Source organism: Marmota marmota, unplaced genomic scaffold (genome assembly GCF_001458135.2).
Source record: "Marmota marmota marmota unplaced genomic scaffold, marMar, whole genome shotgun sequence".
Taxonomy (NCBI): domain Eukaryota; kingdom Metazoa; phylum Chordata; class Mammalia; order Rodentia; family Sciuridae; genus Marmota; species Marmota marmota.
The window spans coordinates 284,247-306,545 of record NW_026000101.1 but is presented as its reverse complement, the minus strand read 5'-3'; the positions used below and the strand labels follow the sequence as shown (position 1 = coordinate 306,545).

Here is a 22,299-nt window from a genome sequence, read left to right as displayed (position 1 = left end):
CCTCTGTCCCTACAACAGGAGCAACTGCTGAGCGGGTCCCTCTGTTGACGTGTGCTCAAGCTTTGTCGGATGTCACTCCAGCCCCACACGCACCTGGGCCTCGACTGAGCCAGGCTGGGGTGAGCTCAGCAGGTGAGGAGGTCGCTGTCCTGGCCTTGGAGGTGGGACTCACAACAGCTTCGGGGATTTCCCAAGCACCGGCAGGATTGGGTCACAGCCGTGAGCTGACCCTTGTGGCTCCAAGAGCCCCTCCCACATTTGTTAAAAAGGTCACTGCGCCCTCCTGCCCTGAGCTCTGCCAGGTGCCTCCTGCTCTCAGCATGGTGCTGCCCTGGGCCCTCGCAGTCTTGAGCCTCCTGCCACTGCTAGAGGCTCAGAGCCCGGCATGTGCCAACCTCACGGCCAAGCCCATCACCAACGCCACCCTGGACTGGGTGAGTGCCGGGGCCAGCCTTGCTCTGGGGCCAGAGGCAGCTGCCTCCCCTCTCCGGGCCCTTCTTTCTCTACTGGCTGGGGTCAGCCCCTTACCTCTGGTGCTGCCCTTTCCTTTCCTGGGTCTGGGATGAGATTCTGACCAGCCTGGGGGACACTGGTCGCCTCCCCCTGCCTCCAAATTCTCCAAGGCGAAGTCCCTCGGCAGGGGAGAGCTCTGTGCTGAGCATGGCCAGGCCCACCGGGGGAGGACTTGGTGAGCCCAACAGTCCCCACCCCACAGGGCTTCAGCCCCCTGCCTGCAGAATGGAGGTTCACGTCTCCCTGAGGCTGGTTGCTGCCGACCTCCAGAGATTCGGCTCAACCCCTGCGCCTGCCCGCTCCCCAGCTCTCTGGCAGGTGGTTTTACATCAGCTCAGTTTTTCTGGACCCCGCGTTCAAGCAGATGGTTCAGAAGGTCCAGGCCTCCGACTTCTACTTCACCCCTAACCTGACCCAGGACACGATTCTGTTCCAGCAGTACCTCAGCATGTGAGCCCCCCTACTCCAGAGGCCGGAGGCCTCAAGCCCGCCCCTCCCCCCCGGGCCTCGCCTCCCCACGGGGGGAACAGGACCACCGGCTCTCCTCTCCAGCAGCCCCTTGCCGTGGCCCTGGGGTGGGGACTGTCCCTTCTTGACGGTCATCTTGTTTCTCTCCCGCCTTCCATCTGGCTTTAGCGATGACCACTGCGAATACAACTCCAGTGTCCTGTGGGTCCATCGAGAGAATGCCACCCTCTCCAGATATGGTGAGGGCCTGTCCTCGGGTGGGAGGGGGTGGAAGGGAGTGGTCAGCCTTCGGGGGAGGGTGGGACTGAGGCCCCGGAGACCTTGGGCACAGAAAACAGAAGGCGGCTCTACCTGCGAGGTCCCCCAGGTCTGGTGCCTGGGCGCTGCAGTAAACACAGGCACTGTTTAAATGCGTTATGAAGTGAGCCAGTTTCCTGCTCACAAGTAACCCCAGGAGGGCATTTGAACAGATCAGATGAGGAAACAGGGGAACAGAAACATCAAGGACTTTTCCTGAGATCACACAGCTGGTAATTAGAATTCAAATCCCAATCTAGCTCCAGACCTCCTCTCTCTTAAGCACCCTCTGAAAGTCTCTGGAAGCTCAGGTGGAAGCCTGCACGTCCCCACTATCACCAGAGATGCCACAGAGTGCTGTCGGGACACAGCTGGCAACACTTAGCAGCCCCAAGCCCCTCTTTGGCCTCGTGTCCCTCATTGGTGACATAGGGACAGACTCCGGAAGCCCTGGCCTATGTGGGGCTCCCACCTGGCTGCGTCTGAGAGACGGGCAGTGGGGCCCCCTCCGGTCTCACCTGGGCCCTTTGTCCTGCAGACAGCGGCAAAAAGTTCGTGGCCCAGCTTCTCCTGCAGGACTTCAACAGCACCTACTTACTGGCCTTCTCCATGGACGACGAGAAAAAGCGGGGCCTGTCCCTCTACGGTGGGCCCCCGCAGCCCCGGAGCCCCCCGCCCCAGCCTCTCCCTCGGGGCCCATCCCAGAGCCCCAGCCCTGCCTGGCCTCCCGCCGCCCCGGGCTCCTCACCCAGGCCCTCACCCGGCCTGCCTGTTGCTCCTCGCAGCCAACAAGCCCGAGGCCACCCCTGAGCAGCTGGAAGGGTTCCGTGAGGCGCTGCAGTGCAAGGGCATGGACAAGTCGGAGATCATGTACACCGACTGGAAGAAGGTGAATATGGGGCACCCATCTCGGGCAACCCCAGAGGTCCAGAGAGGGAAAGCTGCCCACCAAGGCTGCATAGCAAGGCAGGTCCCCTGCTTGTAAGAACCTGCCCTCAAGCTGAGGCAGCTGAGATTCAGAGACTAGTGGGTGTGAGATGAGAGCCCGGGGGTCACCATCCCTGCATCCAGCTGGACACTGGAGCCGAGAGGAGGACTTGAAAGGCCAGTGGGGGAGGATGGCCGCACCCTGGGGTGGTAGGTCTAGGAAAGACGCACAGTGGAGAGGAGGAGACGACGAGCACCTCCCACACCCCGGGCTTGGCCTGCCCCCCATTTCTACCTCCCAGCCAATGGGGAACTGGGGTCATGGTTTTCAGTGAGGCCCCGAATGGCACGCAGCCCCCGGCCGCGGTCCCGAGTTTTGTTGTACAGGAGGGTGGGCTGCCCGACGGCGCCGCAGCCCCTGCCTCCAACCTGCGTTAATTGAAAGGTGTCACTGACCATCCAGAAAATCACCGAGCCCATGAGCTGGTGACGTGTGACCTGACAGACCCGGGAGATCTCCATGACCACGACAATAAAACCTCGATGTCCATCTTCCACCTGAGACCCTTCCTCCCCTGACCACCAGTAGTGGGTCCCGGGGTTTCATGGACCCACCACCTGAGCTGCCCCTCCTGCCCCACAGCCTGCCCCTCCCCTCCCCTGGCCAGGGGACTCCACCGGGCATCTGGCCGCCCCAGCCTCAGCAGCTGCATCAGCAAAACAGTGGTGCCCACAGGTCCCGAGCAGACCAGCTGCCGCAGCTTGGGCCCCATTCTCGGGCCAGCAAGCTGGGGCGCAGGGGCAGGGCCAGCCCCAGGGCCTCTGCTGGGGAGCCAAGGAGCGGGGCTGGTGCCACGGCCCCAGGAGGCCTTGCACCCGGTCACTCACGGCCCTCCCTGCCCTCTCCCAGGACCAGTGTGAGCCGCTGCGGAGGCAGCACCAGCTGGAGAGGAAGAAGGAGCCAGAGAGCAGCCCCGGGCCGCCTACTGGGGGTCACAGCTCAGAGCCCCCCGCACCGTGACCACCTCACACGAGCCTCCTCGGTCACGGTCCTCTGCCTCAGTAAAGTTTCTGCTTGGGACAGTTTGCTGGTCACCTGCGTGTTCGCTCATGCCCACTCATTTCTTGATGGGAAAGTCTGCCCGGGTGGGGCCCGGCTGAGGCCCAACCTGGCGGGAGGAGCCGGGTGGACGTCACTGGGCCCAGTGCTCTGGGAGCCCGGCTCAAGGAGGGCTCCTCTGCAGGGGGACGGGCTTCCTAGGAGGGGTATCTGCACCCATCTAGGAGGATTGGGAGCGGCAAGCCCAAAGGGACACGTTTCAGGAACCAGAGACAGAGGATGAGGACGACAGGAGGTGGACAAGGGGTGGAAGGACCCTGGCCACCCAGGGAGATGAGCTGGGCGGGGCCAGGCTGGAGGCAGGAAGGCCCGAGCAGAGGCCACAGAGGGCATCCTGGCAAGAGGCGGCACCTGGGCCGGGCAGGGTGGGTGACGGGAGGACTCAGGCCTCAGCCAAAGGGGCTGCTGTCTCCTTGGAAGTGTCCTCAGAGGGCCCCAAAGAAGACAATGACACCTGGAGATGAAGGTACTCCCCAGAAGCCAGCTCACATCTCTCTGGAGCCTTAGGTCAGGGCCGTGCCCAGGTACAGACAGAGCGAGCACCTGGGGTCAGGAGTCCTGCAAGAAGCCACCAAGAAGTCACGATGGGTAGACTCTTGGATGTGAGGGCGGCAGACCTCTCGGTTGGCAGAAGGTCGGGGCTGGATTGGTTAAATGATCTATGCACACAGCTGCCCACGCCTTCCCGAGGGGCGGCTCAGGATGCCCATGCCCAGCGCTGCCCCCAGCCTCCTAAGACAACACCCTTGCTGTCCCTCTTCCCAGAAGCCATGGCAACAGCATCCCTCGTCAACAGCTGGACACGGCTGGGCCCATGGCACTGAGACTGGGGACGCTGCCCTGGGTCCCCAGCTTAGGCCCCCCCCCCATCCTGATGCCCCCAGAACATGGCAGAAGAAATGGCCTCTGGCACGCCAAAAGGCAAGATCTGGAGGCTCAGAACCAACAGGAAAGGTGTCCAGCTCAGGGTCACTCTCAGGGACAGGCCTTTTTCAACACTGCCAAGGATCGGCTCAAACCTGAATGAGACATTGGTGCTGGCGGTCAGGGAGGGGAGACTAAGAGGTGGGGCAGGCCGAAGGAATGTCACTGCCCATTAGGACGCCTGTATGGAGTTCAGGTCCCAGTCTAGCAGGGGCTCAGGAGACAGCAGTTGTTTCACTACTAAAAATTTGAGCACTGGAAGGAGAGTCCAGACTCAGGCTTTTGCTGTGTGTATCTCATAACCTCTCTGGGCTTAGTGTAAAGAGGCTTGGCCTAACAGCCAAGGTTTATGGCTTATGGTTCCAAGACAAGTGGGGGCAAGCTGCAGGAACAGAAGCCCGCAGGAGGAGGCAGAGTCAGAAAACTCTTACTCAACAGGTCCCCTGGGGGAGGGACTGGCTGGGTGTCAAGTCTTCCCTCAGCCACACGCTTGACTTTAGAAATCACGGATCCGTGACACACACCACAGACGCAGGCCATTTTGGGAATGTGGGCGGTTCTTTTTTGGTCGTCCTTTCTATTTTTTAGATCATTATTCATTCTTCTTCATTTACTCTTGTAACGAAAATAGACTTTTAAATGCCTCAAATATACAAACGTCTGCCGCGCACACACATTCCAGAACCCCAGGGCGCTGCTGCAGGGCGGGAGCCGACAGCCCGGCTGAAGGGCCCCAGCTGGGGCCTGGCAGGGAGCTGGTCACCAGTCCAATGCCACTGAGATCCTAGGAAGGGCCCAGGCCTGGGGCGAGGTGCAGAGAGCCACTGGCGGGTGGCTTCCCAGGGCTCTGGGAGGTGTCCTCAGCCCAGCAGGCCTGAGGGAGAGGCCTCTGCAGCCCTGCAGCCCAGCAAGGAGCTCAGACGCCTCAGAGTCCTCAGATGTCCCACTGCCCAGTCGCCAGGAGCAAGGCCTCTGACAAGGCCCTTCCCAGAGGTGGCTGTCACAGGCAGGGGACAGCTCTGCTCCAGACAGCCTGGCCTTTCCCAACGTATCTGGCCTTGTAAGGAGGCCAAGACCAAGGTGACTCCCAGGATGAAGAGCGCCTGGCCATCTGGACATAAGACACATGTTATTAGCTGGAGGTGGACAGAGCAGGAGAGGAGAGTCCCAGAGGCTCCGTGTGGGTACAGTGGCCTTGCTTGCAGCACCTGTGGACGGGGCTGGTCCCCGGGGAAGCTACTCCGCCTCCCAGGCTGACGCTGCTCCATCTGAAGGTACCGGGCAGGGCAGGTCCTGGCCCCCCTGAGGAGGGGCCGCAGGGCTTTCTGGGCATCAGTGGCTCCTGCCTGCCCTTTGCCCCGGCTCCTCCCCATCTCAGAGCCTCTGGGGAATCAGAAGAGGCAGGAGTCCCGCAGGCCGTGGGCCTGGCGCAGGTCGGCCGAAAGCGAGCGGGTCATCCTCCGGGTGGTGGAGCGCACGTCCTCGGCAGCCTGCACCGCCTGGTTCAGGGCCGAGTGCAGCTCCTCCAGGTCATCGGGGTCCAGCTGGATGGAGTGCCGGTGTCCCCGGTGTGCCCGCAAGGAGGCTGTGGGGACTGAGGTAGGCGCTGTGGGTGCGAAGTACCTGGGGAGGGAGGGGGCGCTCATTAGCACAGGCAGCTGGGCACCGACCCCTTCCACACCCCTCCGTGCTCGGCACACCCACGAGGAGGGCTGAAGGCAGGAAAGACGCACAGCCCAGTGCTGGCAGGAACTGCGGCCAGGGGACCCTCCCGCGCTGCTGGGGGAAGGGGACCGGTGCCTTGGTCCTCTCCTCCCACAATTCAATCACCTGCAGAGTGGGGCTGGCCTCCTTGGCACCAGTCGGCACCATCTCCTCAGGAGCAGTGAAGCCCGGGAGTTAGTGAATGAGGGGACAGTGTCACACACCTGAGCAGAGGCCAGCGGAACCAGCCTGCCCCAAACCCTGGTCCTTCTGCTCGGCCGGCTGCAGGGCCCAGGAACCTCCCCACTCAAGGCCTCTGATTTCCCCCTCAAATGGCCAGAGTGAGCTGAAGGGAGAAGTCAGGAGCTCGCAATGCCAGGCCAGGGAAGCGCTCTGTGACGGTCAGCTCCCGAGGCCCAGGGGCAGGCTGGAGTCGCCCCAGACCTGACGCCGAGCATCTGGAACACGAGCTAGTTAGGGAGCAGCCCCTGCTGATGAGCGGCTCTGGCCTAAGCATGGACGGCAGCCCACACTCCTGCCTCTGGGGAGCTCCCCGCACCCCACCTTCTGCTTACTGGATGGCCAGGTTGCCAGAGAATTCCCCCAAGACCCTCTAGGGCAGAAGCCCCTGCAAATCCTCTGGGTGCACAGCTCTGCAGTGGGATGCGGGGCGGCGGCCAGCAGGTGGCAGCACAGGCCAAGAACGTTCTAAATTGCACCAGGCACCACTGAGCACGCCCCGTCCTGCTGCCCTGCTCCCTGCGCATCAAGAGCACTGTGTTGCTGGCCGCCTCCACTACCACCGGCTTTCTGGGCATTCCTTCAGCTGATCCTTGCCACAAGCCATCTCACACAGGAAGAAACGGAGGCACAGGGGCCTACCAAGTTCCTTGGCTACCACTGGCCCCCCCCCCAGCTGCTTTCCTCTCCCCATAGCCCACCAAGGCTGGAGACGCTGACTGTCTGGCTAGTTTTCCCCAAAGGCCTGAGCTGGAAGGTGGTGGCCTCAGGAGCAGTAAGGAGACCCAGGGCTGCCCGGGGGGGGCTACCAGTTCCAGGCAGAGCCTTTACTGCCATCGAGTAGGAACCCAGCAGGGGTTTGCAGTCTTGTGCCAGGCCCCGGGCATGCAGAAGGATGCGGCCAGGCGAGGCTCCTATGGTCCTGCCCAGGCTCGGCAAAATGCCCCAGCACAGGCCAGCCTCCTTGGGGAGGCTCACGGTGGACAGCACCTGGGTGTCTGCTCCTGCCAAGCGTCAGCCCACAGCGTGACTCTGCCCTCGTTGCCCAGAGCATGGCCACTGAACGCTGGCTGGCTTGTTTCACTATGGGGGAAACTGAGGCAGAGATCTAGCTGGTGACAGTTGGGACGAGAAGACAGGTCTCCTAATTCCAGGGCCCAGGCTTCCTTCCCTCCACAATCCTGCAGGAAAGCTGCTGAGCTCATTTTCCTTCTAACTAACGACAATATCGAGCAACAGCAATGTCGTCTGGAAGGACAAAGCTCCTGTTTATTCAGTGATGAGCTTGTGCCAGCACCTGGGGTGACTCCACCGACACCCCACTTGTCCCCACACAGTGCACATGGCAGAGACCACTCCCCACGGACAGATGGCAAAACCGCGGCTCAGAGGAGGTAGCTTTGCCCTAGCTACGGGGCGAATGTGGGAGAGGGGACTCCAGAGCAGCTCTGCCTGGCTCCGAAGCCCGCCCCACTGCACAGCTGCTCCGCCATCTCGGTGGCCTGTCCTCCAGCACCTGGCAGGAGCACCTCCCGGGCACCCAGAAACAAGGTGGGTCTGGGAAGCTGCCAGACTGCGGAGCTGAGGGGATGACAGGGAGAGACAGGGACTTCCTGGAGGCCACCCTGAAGACAAGCGAGCGGCACTGAAGACATCGCGGACTTTGGTCAACCATCAATGCTAACGTTGGCTGGTGACAAATGTGCCATACTCACTCAAGATGTCAGAACAGGGGTTGTGGGACCTCTCTGCTCTATCTACTCAACTCCCCTAAATCCAAACTGCTCTAAAACAGGAGTCAATTTAAAAAACAAGGGCGTCCTCATGCCTTGCTTGGCCACATGGAAATGGCCAAGTCCTGGAGTATAATCAGGGGACATTAGGAGGCTCCGGGGGGCAGTCTCCTTCCTTGCTGGGTCCCCAGGGCCGAGCACTCTCCTACCCAGCAAGCTCTTGGGGTTTGCTGAGTGACTATAGGAGTGCCAGGTGTGGCAGCAGGTGGCCACCTGGGATGGTCCCCAGGAGAGCCGAGCCTGCTGCTCAGCCCCCACATCGGGGGCTTCTTCAGCGACTGAGACCGAGGCGGGAGCAGCTGGGGCGGCGGAGTTGGGGGTTCTTACACAGTGGCTGGTGGATAAGGCATGATGGGAACCGAGGGGACGTAGGTGAAGGCCGGGGGTCCTGGTGCTGAGGGTGCAGCTGCCAGGTACCACAGTCCAGGGGGCGGCCGTGCAGGCGAGGGGACCCGCTGGCTCCTCTGCTTGGGGCTGGAAGCCACAGGTACATTTTTCCTTGTGGTGGCCTTTTCTGCCCCTGTGGGAAAACACCAGGACACAGCTGGCCACCCGGTGTCCTAAGCTGAGGATGGTGGTCTGCACAGCCCTCCCTGACCCCAGGCAGGGCCTCCCCTGGGAACAGCTCATGGGGTCCCATTCATGCCACCCCCCTAAACTCACCCCCGGCCCCCAGGGTAAGCAGAGCTGGGGTCTGGCCACGAGCAGGCTCTGAGCACTTGTCCCTACCCGAGCCAGGACCATCTCCCTCTGGGAGGGACTCGACGTGGCCACACAAGGGACATCGGAGGGCCTCAGTGGCAGACAGTCCCTGCAGCTCCCTGGTAGCTGTGGTGTCTGGAAAAGGACAGGAAAGGATCCTGTCTAGATCATCAGACCCAGAGCCCCCCCACAGGCCCCCAAAGCACCGAGCTGCTGTCAGGAGCCACCACAGAGAGACCCGGCAGGATGGTCACAGTGCACCCTGCATGGGCCAGGTGCTGGCGGGGGGCCGTCCTGCAGCCCCAGCCCCACCCACAGGCTCTGGCTCTTCCTGTTCACTCCCCAGTCTGTATTTGTGGAGCCACTTGCCAAGATCTCAGAGCTGGGAACCAACACTCATCTGACCCCCGGCCTGGGCTCTCCTACCGTCTGTCTCCTGCATGGGAGTGGCCAGTCCGGGCCTCCAGGGACAGGGTCAGCAGAGACCCGTGGAGCAAGAGGCAAGGGCATTGGCGCTGCTTCCCTTGCAAATCCCCAACTCGGCATCTAGTGGGTTCCAGGGCCGCCTGCCTCTCCCCAGGCTCAGCCTGGCCCGCACGCCCTCTGGGGAACCCCTGTGCCCAGCAAGTGCTGCCCCCAGCCCCATCCCAGCTCTGCCACTGGCTGCTTGGGGACAGGGCGCAAGGCCTGGCAGGAGTAGCTGCCAAGTAAATGAAGGAAGGAATGGAGGGCAGGTCGGGGCCCTCAAGTCATAAAGTCCTACAATGAAGTCTTTGCTACTCGTAAGCTATGTGCCCCTGGGCGAGTTGCACCATCTCTTTGAGCCTTCAGGAGGTTCAAAATGGACATAATGCAACACTTCACTGAACTGTGAGGGTAGACGCAGACTGCACGAGAGAGCACAGAGGGCTGCGCAGATGGCAACTCCATCGCCACCAGCGTCCCTGCTTAAAAAGCCTCAGAGACTGTCTCTTCTACCCTCTCCTTTAGGACATGGAACCTGAGGATCAGGAAAGTCAAGGACCTGGCCTAAGGCCCCACAGCAAGCTAGTGGCAGAACTGGGACCAGAACCTGACACTTGGATTCTCAGGCCACCACCTTCCCTATCCCCTGTAGCTGTTGTGTTTGGGGAAGGGGGAGGGGTGGAGATAGGAGGGGGAACTACCGCTGCCAGCCGGTCGGCAGCCATGCCTGTCCCTCAGGACTTTTCAGGGACTTTTAAAGTCCCAGAAGGTGGCTTCAGACAGCGGCTCCAGGAGCAACAGGATGGTGGCAGGTACCTGGCAAGGCTGAGAAGCCCAGGAAAGTCCCATCCTTGCCTGTGCCCACCACCCTCCAACTGCTGGGCTCAGGGCAGGCCCACAGGGCCAGCCACAATGGCCCCCAACAGCAAGAGGCTGCAGGGTGGCCATCCCAGGTCCCATCCCTTACCTGTTTCCTGTGATCTGATGGGCTGACTGTGGGGACAGGAGGCTGAGTCACTGCTTCTTGGGGCAGTCTTGGGGGACAGAAGGTGGTACTCCTGGCCTGGGGAAGAAACCAGACAGTTGGCATCAGCCCGGGTGGGGGGTGCAGAACCGGGAGGAGCCCACTCGGGGACTTCACCCCTTCTTCCCAGTGGCTTAACAGTTGCCCCATGTACAGGAGTGAGCACACGAGTGTGTAAGACTCATTAAGTGTGTGGGGTGAGCTCTCTCCTGACTCCTTGCTTCTAGGAGTGGCTACCTGGCTGTCCCCACATGGAGTGATCAGCACCCCAGGCAGGGTTGAGGTCTGAGACGACACTGCTCCCCGGGGCGGGGGGGGGACCCCTGCTGGTTGGCCCTCAGTGGCCTAGGCAATTCTCCCTTGTGCTCTGATTGGTTGTGAGAGGGGACAGTCAGGGGGTGGTTTCCTGGCTTGCTGGGAGGACTAAATGGGCAGTATCTGTGAGGTCTCCACCCAGTACTGGCAGATGAAAAGCTCTCAATGCCTCTAGAACTCTGGGCAGGCTCTCAGATCCACACCACCCTTTGTTGTGTGGGTCCCTGAGTCTCAAGGACAGCCCTTCTGTGGGCCTGAAGCCCTGTGAGGGGCACGGGGACTGCTTGCTCTCTGATGGCTCCTGGTAAGTCTCCAAGGGCAGGGGAGGCCATTCCTGCCTCCTTCCAGCACAACAGGGAGCGGAGGGTGGTGCCCCTGCTGCCACAGTTCACTGTGATGGCTGGCTGGTGCCTCTGCTGGGCAGCCACATTCATGCAGATGGGAGCACGTGCATTTTCTAAATGTCAAGCACTCTGAAGTGCTACTAGGTGTCACCTGAGCCAGGTGCCCAGTTCACTAGAAGCAGAGGCCCCTTGCAATCAGAGGGCAAATCAGATGCCCTTCAGTGCTCATGCAACACATGAGGTGGCAAAGGAGATCATAGACCTCTTTATCATTGGCTGGCTGAGCTGAAAGGGCACCCCAGAATCAAACACGGGCTCCATAAAAGGGGGGCCTGGGAAAGGTTTGCTCGAGGAATGAATGAATGAACAGAGCCCTATGTCAGGGAGGCCACGCCCCTGATGCTCCTCCTATCAGAACACAGCAGAGGCCACGCCCCTGGTGCTCCTCCTATCAGAACACAGCAGAGGCCACGCCCCTGGTGCTCCTTCTATCAGAACACAGCAGGGGCCATGCCCCTTGATGCTCCCCCTATTAGAACACAGCACAGGCCACACCCCTGGTGCTCCTCCTATCAGAACATGGCAGATGAGATTTGAGGGGTGAATGGAAAAGGTCTGGCCATGGAAGAGCCCTTCCCCTGGACTGCATCCACCTGCCCCAGCTTCACCCACCTGTGTACTGGCCCCGGAAGGAGACCCTGTCAGGACGTCTGCTGCTGCCTACCCCTCTGATTCCCTCCTGAGTGGCCCGGGGACCATTTTCGGAGCTCCTGTTCTTCCCAGATGACAGCTGAGGGGAGGGTGGCTCAGAATCCAAACCTGGAGTAGAAAGAGGGGATTTAGCGGGGCAGAGGTGAGGCCCAGCTGGAGGAGTGAGCTCTTGGCAAGCTCAGGCTCCAGGCTGATACCTAGGTTGTGATCCTGAGCTACCTCCGGGGAGTACGGTCTGCACCTTGGGACCCTGGCCTTGTGCTAAGCCAGTCCAGACACACTAGGGTGCTGCCCTGCGCCTCTGCAGCAATCCCGAGAGGTAGATGTCATCACCACGGCAAGGTCAGTGTCCCTTTAACTGCTCCAAGGGAGTAGCAACCCAGAGAGGATGATGTGGTGACAACGTGGTGGAACCAGGGACCCAGACCCAGGTTCCTTCAAGCATGTCCCCACACTCTCTAGGCCTCAAGGTTCTTATGTACAGAACATGTGCAGGATGACCCCCGAAGTGCAGGTCCCTGAGGTGACGTCTGCAGAGCCCTTACGGCTGCCCCGCACAAAGCACGGGCCAGACACAGACACGCACCACAATTCAGAGCATGGTGACAGCCACAACGGATGCACAAAGGACCTCCTCCCGGTTTCCTGGAAGTTCTGCTGCTGTGGTCCATGACCACTGAGCAACATGCCCAAGATGTGGCCTCCAGAAACCAGACCTGGCCAGCACTCACTTACTCAGGGACAGTCGGGGCACCTCCCGAGGCACTGAGGAGGACCTGGCTCGCCGTCTTCCTGCAGGTTGCTCTGCACCTTCAGGCTCCCCGGACAATCGCTCTGTGGATTTACTAGCAAACGGGAAGGGAAATAATGTCACTGGATGAGGTTTTGCGCAGCCTTTACAGATGGCCCACAAATAGGCCACCTGGAGAACTGTTTATTGCACAACGGGAGAAGGAAAATGTAGAGGACAAAATCAGACTCTGGAGCCAGTCTGAGGGAAAGTGGCTCTGGGCCTCTCTGACCCTCAGTTTCCTCATCTGTCAAACAGGGATAATAAGAGCACGGGCCTCCGATGGTGTTGGAAGGATTAATGAGATACTGTCCATAAAACCCTTAGCCTAGTGCTCTCCACTGAAACACTCAAAAGAAGTGAGTTGATTTTATAAGTTGTCTTCACAGATGCATGTCCACTAAATGAGTACATGAGAATCCTGAAAAAGGTCTAGCTCCTCAGCAACGGGTGGGTTCAGGCATATACTTTGCCTCATGCTTTATTACTAACTCATAAGCTTAAACATTCTTTTATGCATCAAGTACTATACCATGAAAACTGTGAGAGTGCATGAATGATGGACTGAGAGAGAAGAAGGGGCCGTGCCTGCGTCCCGCGTCTAGGTGAGCCACAGGCAGGCTGCATCTATCTTTGACAGGTGCCACAGGGACAGAGGTGAGGACAGAGGTGGGTCACCCACCTGCCACAGTGGGAGCCCCAGGTGGCTGAGGAAGCAGCTGGCCGGTCCTGAGTCTGGGCGGGGTGGTCACAGGCAGTCGTTGGGTGCGTCTGGCTGCCCTGGTGTGGCCGGTGCAGGCTGTCCTCCAGCTGCAGACGGAGCCGGGACACTTCTGCCTGCAGCTCGCGGATGGCCTGGCTGGCGGGGGAGAGACAGAATCGGAACAGCTGCACAGGACTGGAGCTGGAGGCGCCCGAGGGCTGCCTGGATACGGTGGTCTTGTCCCTTCCTGGCAGGCACAGGGGCCAGCTCTGCTGCTGAATGATTCTAGAACTTTCCTGTGCATCCACTTCTCTTGCTACGCATCTGGACACCTGAGTTCATGTCCCTGTGCATTCTGTGAGCAAATCAGAACCTTCCTTTGGGGTCGGCCTTCCTAACATGCAGGGCGTGAGCAGCTGTCCTCCAGGTGGTGATGAGGAGGACGCACGGGCCAAAGGTCCACTTTACAATTTCTTTCTGATCTGCGCTGGCCCTAGGCTGTCCTCCACCCCCATCTCTTCTCCAGAGAACTTAACTTTGTAACCTGGCCTGACTCCATTCTGTCCTTGCTCAGCTGCAACATTTCCTATGTTCAACTCTCTGCTTCTGGCAGAAGATGCTTGTCTATCTGTGTCCTCAACCCTCAACCACTGGCAGGCAGGACCAGCTGTCCCCATCTCCTGACCCTACAGACAGGTGCTCAGAAACATTACTGAGCTGGATCCAGGCTTCAGAGGGAGCAAAGTATCATGCGTACACAAGGGGACATCAGGTGTGCCCAGCATGCTGAGCTGGAAGGGTAAAGTGCCTGGGTAGGGAGAGGCAGGGTGCACCTGCAAGGCCTGACCTCCTTGACACCCTCTATGACCCCTGCAAGACCCAGGCACAGCCCGGCTCTTGCCCACAGCTATGGCATCGAGCGCTAGTGCCAGGAGCACATGCTATTATCTCTCTCCCATCAGCCCCTGCACCGTAGGGCCTACTCCACAGGCTGCCCCAGCACGATGGCCACCAGCCCCACCTCTCAGCCGGCAGAGACCCCTACCCACAGTGCGGCGCTGTAGCCCGGCTTGGCATGCTCCTCTGGGCTGATGCACACTCTACGCTGTCTCTGGTGGCTTCCAGGGACTGCCCTCAGGGTCAGTTCTTGCCTGGTGGCCCCTGGACTCCTGGGTGTCTCCCGATGCTACCTCCAGCAAACACAGGTCTCCAGTAAGTGTGGAAGGTGGCACTGGAGACCTTTCTCCAGCTCTGTCCCGGTCAGGTTGTGTGTAATGGGATTGGGTCTCCGTGGCAATCCCCAGGGAGACCATGTTGGCAATTCCAAGGCAAACCACGGGCGGAGGCGGCCAGAGCCAGGCTCCTGACACAGTTAACCCCTCCCTGGAAGGCGAGCCCCTTCTTAGACTTGGGACTTGGACACACACTGGGGCATCACTTCTCCTCTCTGGGGTTTGTGTCAAGATTTGGGGCTTCTGACTTAACTCTTTGGTCACTGCGACCCAGCTGGCACCGAAATTCATCTTCCCCGCAAACCTACCCTATCCCTGCCCAGTGCATCAGAAGCCGTAGGCATCCAAGTCGGAGGGATCCCTCCGGATTCCCTGATCACCCTGAACCTAACCGAGTCCTGTGGCTCAATGGCCGAAGCATCGCCTCTCAGAAGCAGAACCAGCCTTCCTGTCTCCGGACCCTGGCTGGAGTCCAGGCCCCCCAGTCCTCTCTTGCTGGGAAGCCTCTCCTCCCACCCTGGTGGCCCAAGACCTCATTCTAAAACAAAAACTCCACCTTCAGCCCCTCGCTGTCCTCAGGATGGGCCCCAGTCACTCGCAGAGTGTTCCCCCATCCAGAGTGCGCCCTGACCCACGGCCTCTGAGGAGGAAGCTCTGAGCAGGGAGCTCCCTGCTTCTCAGTGCCCACCAGCTCACACTGGAGGGCCCAGCTGTCACCAACAACACTTCAAAGGCGACAGGCACTCTCTCACCTTCAGAACTCCGTACACTCTTCCCCGTGCCAGCTGTCCTCCTCTGGGTCTCAGCTGACACCATGTCCCTCCCTGCAGCTCAAACCCGGCACTGCCTTAGCCTGGGACCTCTCCACTGGACCTCCCATGCTGGGGAGCGGTGGCCTGCTCCTCTGTCCATCTCACGAGACAGTGAGCCTTACAAGGCCAAGGACAGGGTCCCGTCCACCATCGTGTCCCCAGGGCCTGGCATAACACAGACAAAAACGCTTCCAGGCCTTGGCTGCCGTCGGGGAGAACGCAGGGGCCGGCATGGTCAACCCAGCCTTGGACACCACCGACGGTGGCTGGGCCCCACTGTGCACACGGGGAACATGACTGAGCGGGCCATGGGGCCCCAGGGGTGACTGCGGAGCCACCTCCCAGAACACTGAGGCAGACACCCCGTCTAGCAAAGGCCCGGGCCTGACTGCAGGTCAAGAGCAACGAGGGAGAGGGCAAGGCCTGAGCAGGCTGCTGACCGCCCTCTCCCACTAGAGGAGGAGCTTGGTAGAAACTGCCGGAGACAGAAAGAGGGAGAGAGGGAGGAGAGGGAGAGAGACACCGAGAGAGAGAGACAGAGGGACAGAGAGAGACAGAGGGACAGAGATAAACAGGTGTAGTGGCTCCTGAGTTCACGCAGCAAACGAGCCACCTGCAGAAGACCCCTGCCTGAAGGGTGGACCCGTCCTAGATGTGGGGGGGGTCTTGGCCCCAGGCAGGTGAACCTCTCGGCCATTCCAGGAGGTCCCACAGAAGCAGCCCTGTGCTGGCTCTGCCTGGCCCCAGCCTGGCCCCTTGGTGTGAACTACAGGGCCCCCGCCCCGTCACCCCTGCCCCCTGCCACACGGAGTTGGGATCCACACAGCCCAAGTGCCCGACTTACTCTCGCCCAGTCCTGGAGAGGATGAGGTTGGGAGTGGTCTCTGGAGATTCACAGGGCAGAGGGGCAGCTGCAGGGGCTGGGGTGGGGAGCAGCTGCTCAGAAGTCCACTTTCGCCCCTCGAACTCTGAGCCAGGGCTCACTAGGGAGGCAGAGAGAGGCCAAAGTGAGCGGAGGCAGAGAGGCCACCAGAAGCTTCGGCTGGGTGGAATGTGGTGGAACACGGCGGTGAGGTTGGGAGATGGCACTCTGCAGAGGTCCCAGAAGTTCCTGAGGTGGCCAGTGACCCGTTGACCTCAGACCAGAGGGCTGGTCTATTCTGGGAGCATGGGGTGCTGTGCTGGGCCTTTGGGCTGCTCTGGCAAGAGGCCCCCTCCCCATTAGCACACTACCAGGTCCCAAGGGGTCACCTGGGCCCCCTTACTCTGTCACCATCTCAACATGTTGTTCAGGGACAAGCTTTGGGACCTCCATGTCCCTCTGGAATCAGTCACACATTTACCTGTGTACGGGAAGAGCATGACAAACCCCGACACCTGTGGCCCTGGCGCAAGCGTAAAAGCAACGGGCCCTTGGGACATTACCCAACAATATATACAGGACACTGTTGACCCATGGGACAAACTAGGTGAATCTTCAGAGAATTACGCCAAGCGGAAATGCCAATCAATCCCCAAAGGTTCGCACACCATCTGGTTCCATTTAATCCATGTTCTCGAGATGACAAAATGATCGACGTGGGAAGAGGTGAGCGGCTGCTGGGAGCCAGGATGGGGCAGGAGGCTACGGGCGTGGCTACGGCAGGGCCAGCTGAGGCTCTTCCTGGCCAGGGTGATATTGCTGTCAATGCCGACAGCTGCTGAGACCCTGCTCTATGGCTGTGTAGGATGTGACCCCTGGGAGAAGCTGGGAGAGACACAGGAGATCTCCTGCATTGAATCTTAAAAGTATATGGGAATCTACAGTTTTCTCAAAATAAAAAGTTTAATTAAATTCTTTGTTTTTAAAGATGAACCAAAAGAAGAGGCAGAGTTCATCTGAGGTGTTGTGAGTCCCCGGAGCGGGGCGGTGGCTGGAAGGGGCTTGAGTTCTGGGGTTCTGATCGTAATCTGGGTTCAATTTCATTAATGTATGATTTTTTCTGTATGTTTGTTTTATTTCAGTAAAAAGATTGTGTGTATCTTACACAGATAAAAAAACGAATCGTGCATAGAGTTTATAGACGTGGAAGGTGTTCATGACACAATGTTGAGGGAAAAGAGGTGGCTGCCCTTCACCTAGAGGACGTCCCGTTTCTGTTTTAAGTATGTGTAAATAAACACGCGTCTTTACCAGCATGAGAAACAGCTCACAGGTCTTTTTTTCTTTCTCCTCTCTGTTCACCCCATCTGTAATTGCAGATTTTCCTACGATGAACCTGTGTACCGTTGTGGACCCTAAGGCACTCTCCTGTCCTTTGATATTTCTCTCTGTGCAGTTTGGCCCCACCCAGCTCTGGCCACCCAGACTCACCCATTTCAGTGGCCAGCACCCGGTCCAGGTGGGAGCTGGGCTTCCTCTGCTGGAGAGGATAGCTCTGGCTGGAGGGGTGCCTCTGGGCTCGGCTCCTGGGTGTGCTGGGCTCAGAGGTTCTTCTGGGGACCAGAGGACCCCTGGCCTTGGGGTGGGAGGGCCCGTCACGGGGTGCAGAGGCCGTGAAGCGCTGGGCTGTTCCTGGGTTGCTGGGGACCAGGCGGGAACAGACACATTGAGGTCCCACCAGGAGAGGCCTCAGGCCCTGGGCACCCAAACCCCACCATATGCTAAATCAACAGCTTCCCAAACTTTGGGACTTGTGGCCTTCACACCCTGGTGGTACATCTCCAAGGGTACAGCTGGTCACACACCCTCACACACGCTCCACAGCACACCTACCACACGTGCCTGGGAAACAGCTCGATTTCTGTTGTAGACAATATAAAAGAATGACTCATCTGTTCCTCACACACACTTGGGACCCACTTTGGGGGCCACCAGTCTGCATGGTGACCCACCTCTCCTCTGCCCTCTCCCTCTCCTTGGGCTTCCCACATGGCCACCCCAGTGCCTCTGTCCCTGGCTCTGCTCACCTCACCGCCCCCACTGCGGTTTTCACTCATTCATCTGCTCAGCTGTTGATTTGTTCAACAAGTATCAACTTCTAGGACTGTCACTAATGGGCTGAGTGACAGTGGCCAAGTGGCTTCCCCTCTCTGAGCTTTTCTTCCCCTCTAGCAGTCAGATGGCCATAAAGGATGAAGCGGGGTGAAATGCAGGCCTGGGACACCCAGAGCCCCGAGCCCTGTGCTGGGCCGTCCTGGGCATCGGCATCCCTGGCTGTCCCAGGTGTGTGCACTGGGGGACAGTGGGGCGGTCCTGGGATACCTGCTGTGGGTGAGTCGGTGCTCTGGGGTCTGGTTGAGGGGTGACACTCTGCTGGTTTCTGAGCCCACGAAGCCACTGTCTGTCTCTGGGGATGCCATCCAGGGCTCCTGAAATAGGAAGTGTCCCTCTAAGTCTGCGGAGTGTGCGCAGGGCCCAGTCGGAAGCCGCTCCCAGGTGCTCCCACCTCGCATTCCATGCCTCAGGGCCCAGGGAGGCTGCCCCGCTCTCATTGCCAGGCCCAGGGTCTGAGGGTCCCCTGGCCCTGACAGGGGCACAGGTTAACAGCAAGGTCTCCATCCCTGGGAGGACCCCCAAGTTCAGCCTCCCTGAGGAGTAGCAGCCAGCGCTCCTGGGACAGGCACTGCGGCAAGGGAGGAATGAAAGGAGGGTCTCATCCCAGAATGTACGGCAGGGCCAGAGATGCCCCGGCCTCTCCTGACTGCAGACACACTCAGGCCCACTGCACTGGACAAAGACCTGCACACACACATGTCCCACTCTCCAGGCTCCAGCAAGGCCCAGAGAACATGAGTGATAGGCGCAGGCCCCCAGTGACTCCATCTAGAGCAGATGCCCGGCCACAGGCTCCTCGGGTGACAGAAGTGTGCGCGCCTCTGCTCACCCGTATCAACGATCCTAATGTCACCTAAGTCACATTCCCACAGTGTCTGCGACCCCTGCCACAGTGTGAGAATAGCTACTTGATGGTGCAAAGGGCACAGAGGCAGGAACTAGCCAGCTATGAGACAGCCAAGTTCCCCAAAGGAGGAACAAGAGCTCTAGCTGGAGGGACGGTTGGGAGTGGCCCGGGGCCTAGGCCCCGAGTGACAGGCAGGACCGTGGCTGGCAGAGACATGAGCAGCAGGCACTCTGAGGAGCCTGGAGGAGAAGCTCAGATGGCCCAGGGAGGGCCGGGCCGGGGGCCCCGCAGTGAGGACACTCACCTCTGGGTGGGGCCGGCCAGCGTGGCGCAAAGACTTCTGTGGAAGGTGCTCGGAGATGCCGCTTCCCTCCAGGCTGGTCAGACTGCTCTGGTGGTACGCGTGGGCAGGGGGCACGGCAGGCCCCGGAAGAGCGGCTCTGGCCTTGCTCAGACCCGATGTGTGCCCATCTCTGGTCGTGGAGGGCTGGAAGCTGGGTGGTTTCCCGGGTACCATCTGCTCTCCGGCCTCCCTGGAGAGAAGCGCAGCGTCTCTGAGCCCTGACAGAGCCAGGCAGCCAGGCCAGGGGCTGGGCCTGTGCTGGGAGCCAGGCTGGCCGGGGAAAACTCTGCAGTCAAGACACCCGGGGGCCCCCATCCTACCTCTACCACCTTCTCACTGTGTGGCCCTGGGCAAGGCACTTCGTACCTTTGAACTTTATGTTTTTTAACTGTAAAATGAGATCCCAACAAAACCCACCTGATCCACCACAGCAGAAGTTCTCTGAAAAATCAATGAGGTGAAGCAGCATTGCCTAGACCTCAGGATTTTGCACCCCATTCTCCCCGCACCAGCCAGGGCTCCCACAGACTTAGAGACTGAGACCACTGCTGACGGTGGAAGGCCAGCACTCACGTCACACACAGAAACTAACTTTGAAAATAAATTAAAAAAAAAAAAAAAGCATGAAAACCATCCTATTCTGGATGGATCCTCCGGCCGCTCAAGGCTATCTGTGTCTCTCTGTGACTCTCTCTCCACAGGAAGACAGGTGTTCAAGACAAACAGCACGAAGGCTTTGTCCTTGCCGTCATAGATGGTCAGAGGGGAGGGATGCTACTTAACACTGCCCCCGTCCCACTCGGAATAACATCCCCCAGCACCCACACGCCCTGCACGTGTCCTCCCGCTGTGGAGACCGGAGGGGCTGGCCACGTCCACTCTGAAGAGCATGCAGCGTGCTTGGACAGCAATCGTCTCTGGTTTCAGAGCAGGTGTGGGACATGTAAGGGAGCCCTGGGGACTTACTGCAGAGGGGCCCTGTGATTCCTCTCCACCTGCACCAGGTACTGCCTTGGGACAGCCCTGGTGGCTTCGGCCCTCCCTGGAGCTGGAGCTGGCCCGTCGACTTCCAGGGTGCAAGGATGCTCCTCCTCTTCCTCCTGCTCCTCCTCGTCCCTCTCCCCCTCCTCCTCTACCCTCAAGGCTTCAGGAAGGGACTTCACACTGAGGTACCTGCAGGACACACAGCAGGCAGTGACCTCACCCCAGCAGGACAGCTGAGACCCGGACACCCCGTCCGTGGCCAGCCTCTCTCCTGGTGGGTGCTCACCTCTCCAGGAGGCCGTGGAAATCCTGCTCCACCTGCAGCTCCTTATGCTTGAGCAGGGCTGGGAAGTCTGGAGGCCTGTCCTCTACCTCACTGCCACCAAGACTCACCTCCACATTCGCATGCAGCGGGCAGGTGCCGCTGGGCTGAGTCGGAAAGGTGGGGGGCAGAGTTAAACACGGCTTCTAAGTGTCTGCCTAGATATTCTTGTGCTGGGTGCTGAAGAGTGAGGTATATTAGACTCACTAGCCAACACCCCATTATGCGTGTGCCTGGCCCGTGTGACACTCAAAACTGCTGCCATGAATTGAGCAGCTACTATAAGCAAGCACCATACAGTCACTGCTTCTCAGCAATTCCCCGGTCCACAGCGCCCCCTACAGACAGGTTACTAGCTCAACCATTCAGAAACCTCTGCGAGAGAAGAGGTCACCTCCCGACCCCCCATCCCCGCTGAACCTCTTATCCCATGTGGCACACACTTCACACACAGGTACTGAAGAGGTCAATTGGGAAACGAAGCGGCATCCCAGTGTGCCTGGGCAAAGAGGTACCTCTGGGTAGGGGTCTGGAAGACTGGCTTGGGTACCTGTCCAGAAGGAGCGGGTGGGTGCGTTGGCGGGTGGGGGAAGCATGTGGTGGGGGAAGTGTCCAGAGCCGAGTCGGACCCCGCTAGCTCAGGCCCTCGCTGGATGTGGTCCATGTGGCCCTTCAGCTTGTCCAGGCGAATGCCCAGGTGGTAGATCTCCACCTCCAGCTCCCTGGGGTGGGGAAACAGCGGCACCAAGAAGCCGGGCATCAGGGACGAGACCCCAGGGAGGCCCCTGAATGGGCCACTTCATGTCACCAGTTGGGTGACATTGAGAGCTGAAATAAACAAGCCGAGAGAAGACTCCACGGGAACCAGGAGGCTTCAGCCCAGGTCCCTCCACCGTCCCCAGGCTGCCCCTCAAGGCCCAGTGAGGGGCTCAGCCCTCCTCCCAGGCCCCCACTGCTCCAGGCTCCAGAGCTCCGCCATCTGGGTGTGTCCTGACTGAGAGGACTGCTCTCTGCTCCTTGGTGTGCGAGTTGTGAGGCTGAAGTGACACCCTCCTGGTGACCCAGGAAACCCAGGGGCCTGCCCCACCTGTTTCCTGGGCCTCCTCAGCTTGTACCTGGCAGGATCGAATTTCCCAGTGGTCCCCTTGGAGCTGGCCGGGGGCGGAGCCAGGTGTGGCTCCCTGCAGGCCCGCAGGTACTCCTCCTCCAGGGCCGCATGGGTGGCCTTCAGCTGCTGGAAGCCCTGAAACCAGACCAGCCAGGAAGCCCTGAGTGCCCAGCCCCCGGAGCTCTGTCCTGCACACAGGAGCCCCGGAGACTGCTGTCCCAGCCCAGGCCTCTGCCCTGAGCTCTCTGACACCAGCCCAGGAGGCAGAGGCCTGACCCAGAGCCTGGGCACCACCCTGCCTGGGCAGACCCTCAGTGTTCAATGTACCGTCACAATGTCCCCCTAAGAATCACACTCGAGAGACTCTGGGTCTGCACTCTTGATTTGCAAAACTGGGTCTCAGAAAATGAACCCCTCACCCAAGTCCTAGTAGCTCATGATGACAGATGGCACGATGGCAGCACGCTGCCTGTGATGATGACAGCACTGGCTGAGTGTGGCCTGTGCTAAAGCACCGTGTCCCCCCCCACCCCCCCAGCTCCACCACAAACCCAACGAAAGGACGGTTTATCAT

General features: G+C 59.9%; 2 protein-coding genes across 10 annotated transcripts in view; one reads left to right on the top strand and one right to left on the bottom strand.

Annotated features, from left to right (window-relative positions):
• The first annotated feature begins 251 nt into the window (after nt 1-251).
• On the top strand, nt 252-3,288 carry Orm1 (orosomucoid 1). 3 transcript variants are annotated; one of them, XM_015492152.2, is made up of 6 exons: nt 252-434; nt 821-963; nt 1,150-1,220; nt 1,817-1,924; nt 2,064-2,167; nt 3,116-3,288. In XM_015492152.2, the coding sequence occupies exons 1-6, from the start codon at nt 321-323 to the stop codon at nt 3,224-3,226; spliced, it is 651 nt and encodes a 216-aa protein (XP_015347638.1). In that variant the 5' UTR covers nt 252-320; the 3' UTR covers nt 3,227-3,288. The 3 variants fall into 3 exon arrangements, with proteins under 3 accessions (XP_015347638.1, XP_015347640.1, XP_015347639.1); XM_015492154.2 differs by having other exon boundaries at nt 2,669-3,211; XM_015492153.2 differs by having other exon boundaries at nt 2,651-3,211.
• Nucleotides 3,289-4,788: 1,500 nt separating this feature from the next.
• Nucleotides 4,789-22,299, bottom strand: part of Akna (AT-hook transcription factor) — a 41,650-nt gene continuing 24,139 nt past the window's right edge. For 4 of the 7 annotated variants that reach the window (XM_015492148.2, XM_048783129.1, XM_015492147.2 and 1 more), the window contains 15 exons: nt 21,733-21,860; nt 21,168-21,339; nt 20,582-20,724; nt 20,278-20,484; nt 19,273-19,501; nt 18,329-18,435; nt 17,438-17,646; nt 15,929-16,067; nt 13,020-13,196; nt 12,283-12,392; nt 11,509-11,655; nt 10,121-10,216; nt 8,650-8,823; nt 8,314-8,506; nt 4,789-5,872 (listed from right to left, as the gene is read on the bottom strand). In XM_015492148.2, the coding sequence (XP_015347634.1) occupies nt 5,641-5,872; nt 8,314-8,506; nt 8,650-8,823; nt 10,121-10,216; nt 11,509-11,655; nt 12,283-12,392; nt 13,020-13,196; nt 15,929-16,067; nt 17,438-17,646; nt 18,329-18,435; nt 19,273-19,501; nt 20,278-20,484; nt 20,582-20,724; nt 21,168-21,339; nt 21,733-21,860 (2,463 nt within the window). In that variant the 3' untranslated portion in view covers nt 4,789-5,640. The remainder of the gene's footprint in view (nt 5,873-8,313; nt 8,507-8,649; nt 8,824-10,120; nt 10,217-11,508; nt 11,656-12,282; nt 12,393-13,019; nt 13,197-15,928; nt 16,068-17,437; nt 17,647-18,328; nt 18,436-19,272; nt 19,502-20,277; nt 20,485-20,581; nt 20,725-21,167; nt 21,340-21,732; nt 21,861-22,299) is intronic. The other 3 variants (XM_015492150.2, XM_015492151.2, XM_048783130.1) reach the window with 3 other exon arrangements.

Excerpts from the sequence above, each read along its gene's own strand:
- Orm1 (XM_015492152.2), top strand. The coding sequence starts at position 321 with ATGGTGCTGCCCTGGGCCCTCGCAGTCTTGAGCCTCCTGCCACTGCTA. Across the intron at positions 964-1,149 it reads TTCCAGCAGTACCTCAGCAT|CGATGACCACTGCGAATACA; the intron begins GTGAGCCCCCCT and ends ATCTGGCTTTAG. Across the intron at positions 1,925-2,063 it reads GCGGGGCCTGTCCCTCTACG|CCAACAAGCCCGAGGCCACC; the intron begins GTGGGCCCCCGC and ends TGCTCCTCGCAG.